This window comes from Ictalurus punctatus, chromosome 4 (genome assembly GCF_001660625.3).
Source record: "Ictalurus punctatus breed USDA103 chromosome 4, Coco_2.0, whole genome shotgun sequence".
In the NCBI taxonomy this organism is placed as follows: domain Eukaryota; kingdom Metazoa; phylum Chordata; class Actinopteri; order Siluriformes; family Ictaluridae; genus Ictalurus; species Ictalurus punctatus.
The window spans coordinates 14728776-14743100 of NC_071284.1; the positions used below are offsets into that span (position 1 = coordinate 14728776).

General features: G+C 37.2%; 1 protein-coding gene across 1 annotated transcript; it reads right to left on the minus strand.

Moving 5' to 3' along the window:
- Positions 1-613: 613 nt before the first annotated feature.
- On the minus strand, positions 614-12418 carry slc38a8a (solute carrier family 38 member 8a). The gene is made up of 10 exons (XM_017465543.3): positions 12217-12418; positions 10941-11139; positions 10099-10255; positions 8520-8624; positions 8144-8201; positions 4286-4400; positions 2786-2933; positions 1325-1509; positions 933-984; positions 614-821 (listed from the first exon to the last, which is right to left on the minus strand). The coding sequence occupies exons 1-10, from the start codon at positions 12403-12405 to the stop codon at positions 719-721; spliced, it is 1311 nt and encodes a 436-aa protein (XP_017321032.2). The 5' UTR covers positions 12406-12418; the 3' UTR covers positions 614-718.
- Between the last annotated feature and the right edge of the window lie 1907 nt (positions 12419-14325).

The following is a 14325-nucleotide window of genomic DNA, read 5'->3' on the forward strand; positions in this document are numbered from 1 at the left end:
GCACACCACATATTTAAGTTTTACAGTTAATGCTAGCATTTAAAAAGATTATACTTCAAGTGCACCTGCCTTAAAGCACTCATTTAGAGTTCCATTAAGATTTGAGCTCTATCAGAATATTGCTATTCTGTATCTTTTGAGTTGGTCTGTGGTAATAATAATAGTGATTAAACTGCAATAAAAAAAAACATTTGCCTGCCAGTGTGTATTTTCATTCATTCATTCATTCATTCACCTATCTTAGTCAGGGTCCCAGACGCTCCAAAGCCTAATTTTTATTTTACATATTTTATATATTTTTATTTTATATGGACCTCTCGTATTGCTGAACAGTGAAATCATCATGGAGTACACTGCCTTAACTTCACAAGTCAAAACACTATTATTAAAAGAAATTTGGTACAATAGGGAACTTAAAGTCTCAATAAGGGTTTAAAAAAAAAATAGCAATGATATTTACTGGAAAGACTAAGCCTAGATATGTAACTTTTCCAAAGAGACGCTCAGAGCAGAACTGAACTGAAGGCCTAAATAAAATGTTTCAAATGATTACTAACAATTTTGAACACCATAAAAACTTAGCATAAAAAGATGACATACCAACATGTATTAACATATTCATGGATTTCCCAGCAATATTTTGTAAAATCGGGTACATTCATTCTGTTGAAAACAGAAGAGTTCTGTTTAGAGGTAGAGTTTCAAATGATGACAAGAATCATAGCTTATGAAAGACCTGCATAATGGAAAAGAAAGTACTCTGCCCAAAAATGAATGTGCCACATAAAACTGTGATCATTCCCCAAGCAATTAAAATCCACCTGCAAAAACAAAACAAGTGAGTACACTGGACAAGGGTCTCACTTACTGGCAAACTGCAATGTGTAAAGAAATCATAATGATACCAGCAAAGGCAGTCTCACCAATCTCACCTTAGTCTTGCTGACATTGGCTGAGATTGCATAGCAAATATTAAACAAAGCCCTGCAAGGAGAGACAATAGTGATTATGTAATATCAAAACTTTTTTCATTGTTTACCAATTCTGAACACATGAAAACTGAAGATGGGATGAACTAAAAAAAAATATAGAGAATTACCCAGTAAAACGAATCATGGGCATTATGGGCATTATACCCAGTAAATGACCAGAACAGTTTCATGATTCGTTCTCTGACACAGTTGGAATAACTGTCTCTCAGCATAAGCAAAATGCCACTTCTCCTCTTCAATGTAAAGTTATATAATATCACACTGCTATTTCAGCTACAGCATACAGAATGAGGCAATGAGTACAGTATAAAACCTACTCCTTGCAGTCTAACCTGGGAAGACAAAGATGAAGAATGCACTAATGCCACCAATAATGCTGATGACTTTGCTGATGTCTGGAACAAACAGAGCAATGAGGAGAGTGATGATGATCCACACTGCAGTCAAGGCAACTCTGATGCAGGTCTCATAAGACTCAGTCACTCTGTGCCGCAGAAATGGAACCTGAATCACCAATCTGTAAAATATGCAGTGGAAAGGCTGATGCACCACTATATTGGTATTGATAGTGACTTTTAATATGTACAGTTCCTATTTTGAGTCTTTTAAATGAAGGTCAAAAGATTAAACATATATTCATAAAAAGTACAAAATAATATGAATAAATGTCTCACAATAATTATTATTAAAAAACCCAATAACCTGGCTAAACAAACATAAACAAGCCTCAAATATGGTGAGCTAAATTATTGTCTGAGTGCTATTACCAGTGTTACCTATTACCAGTGCTAGTGACTTACCAGAGTATATTGTTTAAAAAAAAAAAAAAAAAGGTATTTGTTTAAATGCTTTCAGAGATGCATTTCTGTGCTTATTTTTTAGCAAAGGAGTTCCGTGTTTGGTGTAAGAATGGAGATGATTGTGGTACAATTAATTGTTTATTGTTCTGTGTTACTGTTGTTTCTGCTGCTTTCAGGTCTTCCTGCAACTCTTTTCTAGTGATTGCTGGCTCTTCTCTTACCTTCCTTATCATTAGTCTGAGTTGAGAAATCTTCTGTGGTGCACCTGTCCGGTAAAGATTAATTGTTCCATGCATTTTCCACCTGAATATTATCAAACCAATTGAACTGACAGGGTCTTGTACAAATGTTTAAGGTATTTATGATGGCTCTGTAGCTTTTTCCACTCAAGTTTAATTGTTTGATCATTTTATTTGTTTATCCATCCATCCATCCATCCTCTATACCGCTTTATCCTTTTCAGGGTCACGGGGAAACCTAGAGCCTATCCCAGGGAGCATCGGGCACAAGGGGGGTACACCCCCCTGGACAGGGTGCCAATCCATCGCAGGGAACAATCACATACACACTCATTCATACACCACAGCCACTTTGGACATGCCAGTCAGCCTACCATGCATGTTTTTGGACTGGGGAGGAAACTGGAGTACCCGGAGGAAACCCCCACAGCACGGGGAGAACATGCAAACTCCGCACACGCAGGGCCACGGTGGGAATCGAACACCCGACCCTGGAGGTGTGAGGTGTGAACGTGCTAACCACTAAGCCACCACAGTAAATTTTAAGAAGCCATATGCACAGGAAGTATTTTAAATAGCAAAATCAAAAGTTTCCGTATACGTATTTCCCCTCACTGTATCATGGACATTAAGGTGGAATGCTGTGTTGAAGTCCAACAGCACCATAAAAAACAACATTCATGTACACAGTTATAGCTACACATAAATCTGTAAAGCCATAACACTCTATTATGACACATTTTATATATGCTACCTTCCAAGTAAAAGAGCAATGGGGTAGATGGTGATAATGGAGACCCCAAAGAGTAACCTTGCAATGATCATAAGGACATCATCTCCACTGTATGACATCAGAACATCAGCAGCAACATTCCTCCCAAAGGTGAGATACCCATAGATACCTAAGAACTCAAAACAGAAATGTTCTTAAATGCACTCAAAAAGAACACATCACAAACTCTAACAAAAAAATTGCCATAAACCTGTTAAATTAAAACTGTAATCTTTACTGCAAGCAAATGATCTGAGAAAATTCTAATTATGTATATATATATATATATATATATATATATATATATATATATATATATATATATATATATATACACACACACACACACAGTTGCATCTCAAAAAAAGAGAATGTTGTGGAAAAGTTAGTTTATTTCCATAATTTAATTAAAAAAGTGTAACTTTCATATATTATAGATTCATTATGACATAAATATTTTGCGGATAAAAAAATTATAATAATGAATTTCTAATGCAGAAATGTTGACCTTAGAAGGGCGCTAATCAGCTAATTAACTCAAAACACTTGCAAAGGTTTCCTGAGCCTTTAATCGCTCAGTCTGGTTCAGTACACAACCACAATCATGGGGAAGATGAAAGTAAATGTTGCATTTCATTTGGAAATCAAGGTTCCAGAGTCTGGAGAAAGAGTGGAGAGGCACAGAATTCAAGTTGCTTGAAGTCCAGTGTGAAGCTTCCACAGTCAGTGATGATTTGGGAGGCCATGTCATCTGCTGGTGTTGGTCCGCTGTGTTTTCTCAAATCGAGAGTCAGTGCAGCATCTACCAGGAGATTTTAGAGCACTTCATGCTTCCATCTGCTGACAAGGTTTATGGAGATGCTGATTCCTTTTCCAGTAGGATTTGGCACCTGCCCATAGTGCCAAAACTACTAGCAACTGGTTTGCTGACCATGGTATTACTGTGTTTAATTGGTCATCAACTCACCTGACCTGAACCCCATACAGAATCTACGAGAGACACCAGACCCAACAATACAGACGAGCTGAAGGCCACGATCAAAGCAACCTGGCTTCCATAACACCTCAGCAGTGACACAGGCTGATTACCTCCATGCCACGCCGCATTGATGCAGTAATTCGTGCAAAAAGAGCCCCGACCAAGCATCGAGTGCATAAATTAACATACTTTTCAGAAGGTCGACATTTCAGTATTATAAATTCTTTATTCTAATATTTTGGGATACTGGATTTTTGTAGTATCTGTAGCTGTAAGCCATAATCATCAAGACGATGATGAAAAAGGCTTGAAATATTTCACTTTATGTGTAATGAGTCTAGAATATATGAAAGTTCCATTTTTTGAATTAAATTACGATGTGTGTGTGTGTGTGTGTATATATATATATATATATATATATATATATATATATATATATATATATATATATATCCACCCTGTATACAAATATTATATTATATTATATTAAAATAAAACCTCACCAGTTAGGGTGTAGACAACAAGGCAGATGAACATAGACAATAATGAGATTATGACCCAGTTGGAGAGCTTCTTATTCTCCAAACTGCTGTAGATGGCAACGCAGCACTCATGACACTGGATAAAGAACAACCAATCTAATTGTTCTCATACGATAACAATATGTTGTTTTAAATAATTACATAATTTTGGCTGAGATTATGGCTTCACTGCTGTTCGCATGAAACATGTTATTTGAAAATTTAACAAGACTAACAAAAACATCAACAAAACCACTCTAAAAACATTTTGATGAGTAAGTAGTTCCACAGTGAACTCGCTGTATCTCAGAAGCAAGTGCATATTAAAGTAATAAAGCAGGGACGACTTTGCCTCTGCACACCTCCATATAGGGACATTTATTGATAAAAAATAAAATACCATGGAGGAAAAGAAGCTTATCTATTAATAATGGTCAATATCCATCTTGTTAAACTGATTCAAATCAAAGTGTGCAATCTTTCTGCTGCATATTTTTCTGATATGTGAAAAGCCAAAAGATTGGCAACTGGAATATTCCACGGTTGTTGAGGGATCATAGGTCTTCACACTTGGATTTTATTACACTTTTGATAACACCCACTGTGGATTGGTTTTCTCAGAAAGCAATAAATGAGATTTCAAAAACTTATTATTTCAATATTCTTTCACTGTTTACACCGATCAGCCATAACATTAAAACCACCTGCCTAATATTGTGTAGGTCCCCCTTGTGCTGCCAAAATAGCTCTGACCCGACGAGGCATGGACTCCACAAGACCACTGAAGGTGTGTTGTGATATCTGTGATTGTCTGCAACAATTTTTAGGTAGGTGGTATGTGTCAAAGCAACATCCACATGAATGCCAGAACCCAAGATTTCCCAGTGCATCACACAGCCTTGCCTTCTCTCCAGAGTGCATCCTGGTGCCATCTCTTCCCCAGGTATGCGACGAGACACGCACCCAGTCATCCACATAATGTAAAAGAAAATGTGATTCATCAGACCAGGTTACCTTTTTCCAATGCTCCATGGTGCAGTTCCGATGCTCACGTGCCCATTGTAGGCGCTTAGACAGGAGTCAGCATGGAGACTGATTGGTCTGTGGCTATGCAGCCCCACTGTGTTCTGACACCTTTCTATCATAGCCAGCATTAACTTTTTCCAGCAATTCGTGCTACAGTAGCTCTTCTGTGGGATTAGACCAGACAGCCTAGCCTTTGCTCCCCACACGCATCAGTGCGCCTTGGGCGGCTATGACCCTGTCACCAGTTCACCAGTTGTCATTCCTTGGACCACTTTTGGTAGGTACTAACCACTGTATACCGGGAACACCCACAAGACCTGCCATTTTGGAGATGCTCTGACCAGTCGTCTAGCTATCATAATTTGGCCCTTGTCAAAGTCACTCAGATCTTTAGCCTTGCCCAATGTTCTTGCTTCCAACACATCAACTTTGAGAACTTACTGTTCACTTGCTGCCTAATGTATAGTTCCCCTTGACAGGTGCAACTGTAATGAGATAAGCTATGTTATTCACTTTACCAGTCAGTGGATTTAAAATTAGGGCTGATCGGTGTATGTGAATTGTATTTTCTTTAAACGTAATTATTATGGCATGTGAATTGTATTTTCTCTAAATGTAATTATTATAGCAGGGTAAAGGGTAGCATAAGCTATGAGTGCCTTTTTGAAAACTGATGTCAAGTCAAAGTTTATTTATAATTTCCACAGTATGTCAAGACAAGATATATAGTAAAATGCTTATGTAGAGGCTCAGGTAAATTGCTAGCATATAATAAAATATACAACTCACACACACACACACACACACACACACACACACACACACACAAACACACAAACACACGAGCTCAAATGAATGATAGAATAAAATTAATACAATATACAAAGTACAATATACTATATATGACAAGTATTGTACTAAAATAAGGTGTAAGGTGCAATTCCAAGGTAAATTGGCAGTATGGAAAACTGTACTTCTAGTAGGGCTGTGCGATATGGATAAAAAAAAATATGCAATATATTTCCTTGCTTATTCATTTTTCATTCATGAATGCATTCAGGTGTGTCTAGAATACTATTCTGATTGGTCAATAGCACCATCTAGCAACTACTACACATCTGTGGTCATCTATCCCAGTGGTTTTCAAAGTGGGGGCCACGGCCCCCATGGGCCCCCATGGGCCTGAACAATTTGGTGTGCCTATCCCTCCCACTAGTATGTTTTCTTTTTCTCACTCTCAGATAACCACACACACAAACACACACACACACAATCAATTCCTAATGTAATGTATGTAAAGATGTAGGATGCAATTATTAATAAAAAAAATAAAAAAGGGGGGTATATTCAGAAGTCTGTATTTATTAATGTGCTTTAAAGACATCTTGCAAAAGGGGGGCCTCGGTCAAATGTAAATGCCATTTGGGGGGCCTTGCCCTGGAAAAGTTTGGGAACCCCTGATCTATCCTACTTCAATCAGTATTTTCCACTATATCAATGTCCATTTATATTTTTTTAGATTAATTCAATTATAGTTCAGCCTTGTAGGATAATATACAGTCATTGTGAAATAAATCATTCAGCATGAGAAAAGACTGTTTACACTATCTGGGTTCATTTTGCAATATTTTTTACGGAAAATGGAATTAAATGAATAAAATGGAATAAATAAATTATTGTTACAATATTCACTTATACATTTCTAATGTACTTCTAAATGTTGATAAAAACATTTTTACCAATTGCAAGATGCAGTCTGTGTCCGAAGCATTATAATCTTCTCTATTTGTTCAAAGTGACATCCTTCACTATGTTTGATCAATTATCTGTGTTGATTGACACTTGCTGCTCCTCACAAAGTCCCCAGGAAGCCAAAGCATCTCTCAAACCCTGAGACAGGTTTTCTCCCATGTGGTCTTCAGGAAAGTATGCCTTTTTGCAAGCATCAAATTTTCATTTCAAAATAATCACTGATAAAGTGCACAGATAAACTCATATAAGGCTCTGATGTTCTGCTTGACCGCATATCTGAAATGGTTGCATAGTATTTCACTTGTTTTAGCTCAAATTCAACACTGGCCTTGCATTTGGTATACATTTCACTGATGGAAATTCGTGAAAAACAACTTAGTGATGGCACCTGGTATCTCTTATCAAGTGTCTGTATCATTTTTTGGAAGCCAGCTTTACTGACTGTACACAGACACCATGATATGTGATGGTGTCGGTTATTTTTTTGTGCCTTTTTGAGCTCCTCTTGTATGGTGTGCACATCGCAAATGCCTGTGTTATGCGTTTCAGATGTGCTTTTGTTTATATTGAGGGACTTTGTCGCCATGCATTGCTCATATAGTTCTTTATGGCGCCATCTCAGGTGTTGGAACAGATTTGGGTGTTAACCTGTTTTGTCGCAACAATAGTTTGACAGGTCTTGAAATTAACTGGGTCTGTAACACATCTTCTCTCCTGTCTCCAAAATATTTCCAAACCACGGATGTTGATTTTTTTTCGGCACCAAGTCATTATTCTGTCCTTTATTCACCCTCTCTGTTTCTGTGCTTTCCTGCATAGTCGTTAGCCCGCTCTGTTCTGTCCTCGCACTAGATTTATAGGCACGCTGCATTTTGATTTCTGAACATCTTTTGCACACTGAGGGGGAGGTGGTGGGAGTAGGGGGTGGTTGGAATAGAATCGCTGCTTTTCACGTTTTACAAATCGCCCATTTTCACATTATGGTTTTATTCTGATGTCGATTAATCACACAGCCCTAACTGCTAGCACTATTACATTACAGTCATTACATAAGACATTCACCTGAAATCCAAAGCAGATTGTGGGGATGACACTGAATATGGAAGCCCAAAAGCCCATCCTGGGAAGAAAAAGGTCGTATCAATAGAGTTTAAAACATTAAAACATTGTACTAAAGTTACTCTTTGACCCTAATTTTATATAGATTTCCCATACTCCTTTGACTTTCAGAGAGGGTGACTTGCACAATATTAACAGGAGTAATATTACAGCACATGTAGAGAAAAAGTTTGTTAAACTGCCCTTATCCCCCAGTGTTTCATAAGAAGGGGGGACTTTTAATGGACTTTCAACAGTACAGAATCAAGTATCTATAATCTCCCAGTAAATAATCCTTGCACAGTCTTATTAAGAAATGGAATTGAGGTCAAATGCTCACCCACTGTTGTATAAAGGAGACAGGTGGCCCTCGGGGACTGCTCTTGTGTAATATCTTACAACAATGGCTACAGTCAAATAGGTGGCAGCTACAGTGCCTAATGCGCTACAGGTGACATAACACAAAGGAAAAATTACTTGCAAAATATACATTCTGAGACATGTACACATATATCGATGCTAATTCTTTTTTCTAAGTGCATCCTAATACTAGGTACAAAGGATATCAAGCAATGTTAAAGAAGTAATTTGGCATATCAATCTAATTTCTGTCTACTGAATCTGCATCATACGTGTGATTACCCTGGAGAAAAGTGCCAACACATATCCTTGTACTGAGAAAACCCGCTGAACTGAAACTCATGTAATGAGTTTATAACTCATATAATGGAAGGGCACATATTGTATTCCACCAATAAATGTGTAAAAAAAAACTCAATTGCATAACGATTTCAAAACCATTACAATTGGACAATAAAAGTCTTAGGAAGAGACAGAAATGTTAGAATATCTAAACAAGGGCGTTGTTGCACAAATTTCAATTCAGTATAATGTGATTTTGGATACTGTCATGTTTACATGTCTATGCTTCCACCACAAACCCCCACCATTCTGAAACAGTAGTCAAATCTCTGAAAGGATGAAGCATGTCTCAATGACTAGTCTTGAATAGATGACTGAATGTGGTTGCAAATGTTTAATCTGCTAGATCATTTTCCGTGTGGATTTTCACATATTTTCCCTGGGGGTTTCATCAAGACAAAATGAGTAATTCTCTGATTCCAGTCATTGAAAAGTCCATATACCAAAAATTCACACAAACACGACAAGCAAAGTGAATTCAGAAATTTGAGTGCTTCAGGTAGTGACAGGCCTGAGGGGCCTGAAAGGCAGAACCACTCCCAACCATTCAAGTCATTGGTCCATTGGTCACACTGGCATACCATGTGCAGAACCAGTATAACACATGTATGGAATGCCATAATCTTATGTCTTTCTGGTTGTCTGACTTGCTCTACATAAGGATTTGGTAATATTCTCCTGCCCTGACAAATTGTTTGATAGATTTCAGTAATGCTGTACTATGCGGTAGTTAGTTTTGTAGTAGCATTAATTGACTGAAATGCTGTAAAGATATTTTTTAAAGTAGTATATTTTTTAAAACAACACACCTAACTGATTCATCTAAAACATAATATATAGATTAGCTGATTATCAAAATCATTAGTTACAGTCCTAGTTTGTGGTAATTTCACATAGCAGTGCATAAGAGATTAGGCTGAAAATGTTGGAGTATTCATTGTACTGTAAATGTCACTGTGAGAAATGCTAGCAATAACTATACTTGATCTTTGGATTCAGTAGTGGCAATATTTCTTTATTCATTGTTGTGTCAAAGATGACAGCTTTTGCTTACTTGATTGCTCACATAAAACCAATAACAGAAAATCTCAGTGTGATGTCATCTAAATCATACACATTTATAATCATGACAATTTTATTAATGGGACATACTATGAAAGACATGAGTAATATTTTCAAATCCTTGCTGTATTACAAATCTTATTAAAGTTTCTCACCTGGTATACTTCTGTATCCAAATCTCTTTAGGAATTGAAAGAGGAAGGATGGCAAAGAGACACACGAGGAAAAGCATAAACCTCTGATCTGTGTACCAATGATGAGGCATCTCATTCCCAGTGGAACCTGTGATTAGCTCATATATGGAAAGACTCACTGACACACAGCCAACACACACAGGAACATTAGCTATTAATAAGGCCTTACAATTATCTGTATTAGGCATGTGCAGATAACTGGTTAGACAATATTCAATGTGCAGAATAATTTTATATTGGACACTCATCAGTGCTCTTCTATATATCTAAGCTGAGCAAATGACTGGGAGTATAACTTATCATGAAGCTGAATCCCAAAAAGATATTTTCAGTTTGTTCAATTAAAATGCTGCCCAACTAGAGTTTTTACTGCAACTATCAATTTGGTGGTGAAAGGTTAGGCAATTATCATCATATGAATATTGGTATATAGTCTATGATAGCTTTAAACATTAGCCAGAGTTTGTGACAGTGGCACATCTGACACATTTGCATCAAGCAGGATTTTAGATGTTATTAGCAATCTAAGCATCCCTTCCACAATATTACAATAATATTACTATATATAGATACATTAGGAGTGTCCCCACCATTTGGATTTTTCTGGTACATCCTTCCCCTCCTTGCTCTGAAGGTTTTTTCACATAAGCCTACACTGTCGTTTCAAATATATTATTCACTGCTGCTGAAATGTCAGGAAATTATTACAAAATGACTTCAATTTTAATATCACTGATTGCACCTTTAAATGTCAATTAGTGAATCTTGGGTAAAATTACATTAATAACATGAATGTTATTTACATTTTTTAAGCTGGTCTGCCAATATAACCAGAAAAGCCACGCAGATCATGAAGACATTGAAGACGAAGCAAAGTTCACACAGTTTGCCTATAGCAGGCCCACAGAGGTGCCCCACCACAGCCTGGTATGTGCTCTGGCCACTGATGGAGGATGAGTAGCCCAGGATTACCAGTCCACTAACGAGGAATATGAGAGAAAACTAGCAGGGGAAAACGGCATGAATGAGGAGACAGGTAAAGCATCATATCCCCACTGTCCAGCACTGTGAACCTTATCAAACGAGCCAAACAAACGCATACTATTTTGTATGTCAAAATAGTATATCAACATATCATATATGTATATTATATTAAATATGCTGCATTAAAAACATTTCTTTTCACTGGGGTGGTACCCTCAAGTCTACAACTATTGTATGTTTAGCATTTATCTTTTAGAAAGGTGTATATAGTGTACCTTTAAAGTTTTACTCTGAAAGATAATTAAAATTCAAGGAAGTAGCATAATTTTATTAAACAGTGTAATTTATGCATGATTCCAAGTGAACATATACATCCTAAAATTACAAAAGATAAAGGTACCGCCCCAGGAGTATTAAAGTCAGAGTTTAATACCCCTGTGACGCAAAGCCTGGGGGTCTGCATTTTTTTTATTTTTTGTTTCTGTGGTGGAAATTGAAACCCTTCATTATCAAAATTATTATATTTATTTTTATCTTTATAAGTTCTTCTACTTATTGGCCTGTTTTACTGAATCAAAAACGCCAATAACACAAAAAAAATAGTAGGTCTATAAATACTTACTTAATAGTTAGACCTTCCTAATGTGCTTCTGTTGGTGGATAGGTCAAGTCTCTCCAATAAATAACCAAATTATTACTGTACTCATTTTAATAATAGTTTGATTACGTTGGGGGGGGGGGGGGGGGGGGGGGGTTATATTACAGTTAAAGGGGCTGATGATAATATGGGATAATCCCAAGTAGTAAACAGTACATAAAAGCCACACCATAGCCTACTATATCAACATAACTCATCAAACCATGCTACTTTACTCAGGAGTTTGCGCACTTCTGATTCTGGGGTTTTGGACGTACTATGTGTTTCACTTGAACTTGAAAGATTTGTGTGTTACACTACTACGTTCTTTCTGGCTTGCTACGAAACCATTATTACCGTTATTTAAATCAACATCTTATTAATTAAAGCCGTATTTCCCGACCCTAGCTAATGATGGGTGTTTTTAGGCCGTTGGTTAAAAAGTGGCCGTTACTCACCATCTCCACTGTGACTGCAGAGTGAACTCCCCCAGCTCGGGAGAAAGCCCAGGGGAAGTTGAGCAGTCCTGCACCCAGAGCGGACTTCAGCATGATGAACACGGCGCCGCAGAAGCCCAGCCTCCCGCTATCCGTGTTCATGCTCGGCTTGTCTGAAAAGCCTGTGTTTCCCCCCGTCTGTGCCTCCATTCCTGACTCCTGACAGAACTCAAAGCGCTAGCATTTACTCAGTTCACGAGGAGGCTGGTTAGGTAATAGGATGAAGGGGTCCAGGGGCGGAGCTTGACTTGACGCAGGTGGGCCTGGGTCACTGTGTGGCCACTTACTGTGTTAGCCTGGATAACAGTCAAATTATTCCTTGATAAATCTGTTTCATTGTTATAATATGCATTTGGGGGCAGCACAATGGCATTTCCCTGGTCCTGAGTTCGTGTTACTGTCTGTGTTACGGTACTGTCTTCTCCCCATGTCAGTGTGGGTTTTCTCAGGGTTCTCCTGTTTCCTCCTACTGTCCAAAAACTTGCCAGTATGTGGACTGGCTATACTAAAACACAACAGGGTCCAGTTGTTCAGAAGTAATCTGATCGGATTTCGACTATCGGATTGGATCAGGTTGTTCGAAAGAAAAAAAAGGATTCTGAAATCAGATTAGATCATGTAATCCAATCTTTTGATCTGGATCAAATCTCCAGTATGTGTTGTTCAAAACGTTTTAGTAGGATTGGGATACCTGTTATCCAAAAAAAAATAAATCAGGATTATCCTGATCCCAGCAAAGGGGTGGATTCAGGGAGGAACAATATGTAATTTCAGGAACAATATGTAATAAAAAAAATTTTAATAGTCAAATAATGTTTGTATCATGTAGTATATACATGTATTTATATTTTACGCTTGATTTGTTTAACCATTACAGTGATAAAGTGGATAAAGTATACATTAAGCTACTAATTAAGAATTTCCATACAGAAAAGTAAAAAAGAAAAAAAGATTTTGTACCCATAAATAATCCCTCATCAGCTGTCAATATCAAACTAAAATAATATATTTCATTTTAACTGTCATTTGTCACTGTATATTAATTACAATGACACAATCATCAGCGATGAACCAATCAAAAGTAGTTTCTAACAGCTGCATCCCTTATTGCTCTCCACACATGAACAACTCTGAACATACTCATTTTTTAAACTGTTGGACATTGAGATATTTTATGGTTTAAAACGTGTTAAAAATATCCGCAGTGTGTTCATGAATAATGTATATTTGTTTGTTTGTATTTATTTGTTGTGGGTCAGATGAGGGGTGGGACTGGTTAAAAGAAACTGAAAAAGGAAGGGGATGTTTGTATGGTTTTATTGTGCTGTTTTATGTCTCTCCAAATAAAAACACTTAAAGTGACCCCATGCTGGCTAATCTACCTCCTGTTCGATACAGAGCTAATAGCCTACACTGTGATACGTAGTCCGATTTAGAGCACTAGTAATCCGGATTTGGTCATCTTGAAAAGTTTGTATCTGGATCAGGGTGATCCAATCCAATGTTGCTTTGAAAAACCGACAAAAATGCAAGATGGATTAGTTGATCCTGGATCACAAAACATGGGATTTCAAATCCAGATCATTCTGATCCAGATGAAACTTTTTGAACAACTGGGCCCAGGTGTGAATGAGTGTGTTAATGTGTGTGCATGGTGCATCTCATCCAGTCTGTATTCCTGCTTCATGCTCAGCTTTCCTGGCATGGGCTCCGGATCCACCACATATATAGTGGTTACTAAAGATGAAGGAATTAATTAATTTAATTGTCTATTATACTTAATTGCATTACAAGTTTACATTCAAGTGAACATTTTCCCTAGTGAAATATGGCATATTTTAAGCAATTTGTAGAATTGAAAATGCGATCCATGATTTTACAGATTTTTTAGAGAACACACTCAGGAAAAAAAGTACTAAACTGTACCTTTCTTGTTACTCTATGGTACATTTTTTGTACATTTATTACATGTACATTCACATTTCCAGGGAAAGATACACACAAGTGCAGCAGCCACCAGCTTACTAGCAAATTATCCGAATGGCTTTTAGTTATAAGCCTAGATGCAAT

What these genes read in the sequence shown, in the direction of transcription:
- slc38a8a (XM_017465543.3), bottom strand. Translation starts at nt 12,405, where the DNA reads ATGGAGGCACAGACGGGGGGAAACACAGGCTTTTCAGACAAGCCGAGC. An exon ending in CTGCAGTCACAGTGGAGATG is followed by an intron (nt 11,140 to 12,216) that starts GTGAGTAACGGC and finishes TTCCCCTGCTAG; the next exon opens with TTTTCTCTCATATTCCTCGT. An exon ending in TGTTGTCTACACCCTAACTG is followed by an intron (nt 2,934 to 4,285) that starts GTGAGGTTTTAT and finishes TTGAGTTCTTAG; the next exon opens with GTATCTATGGGTATCTCACC.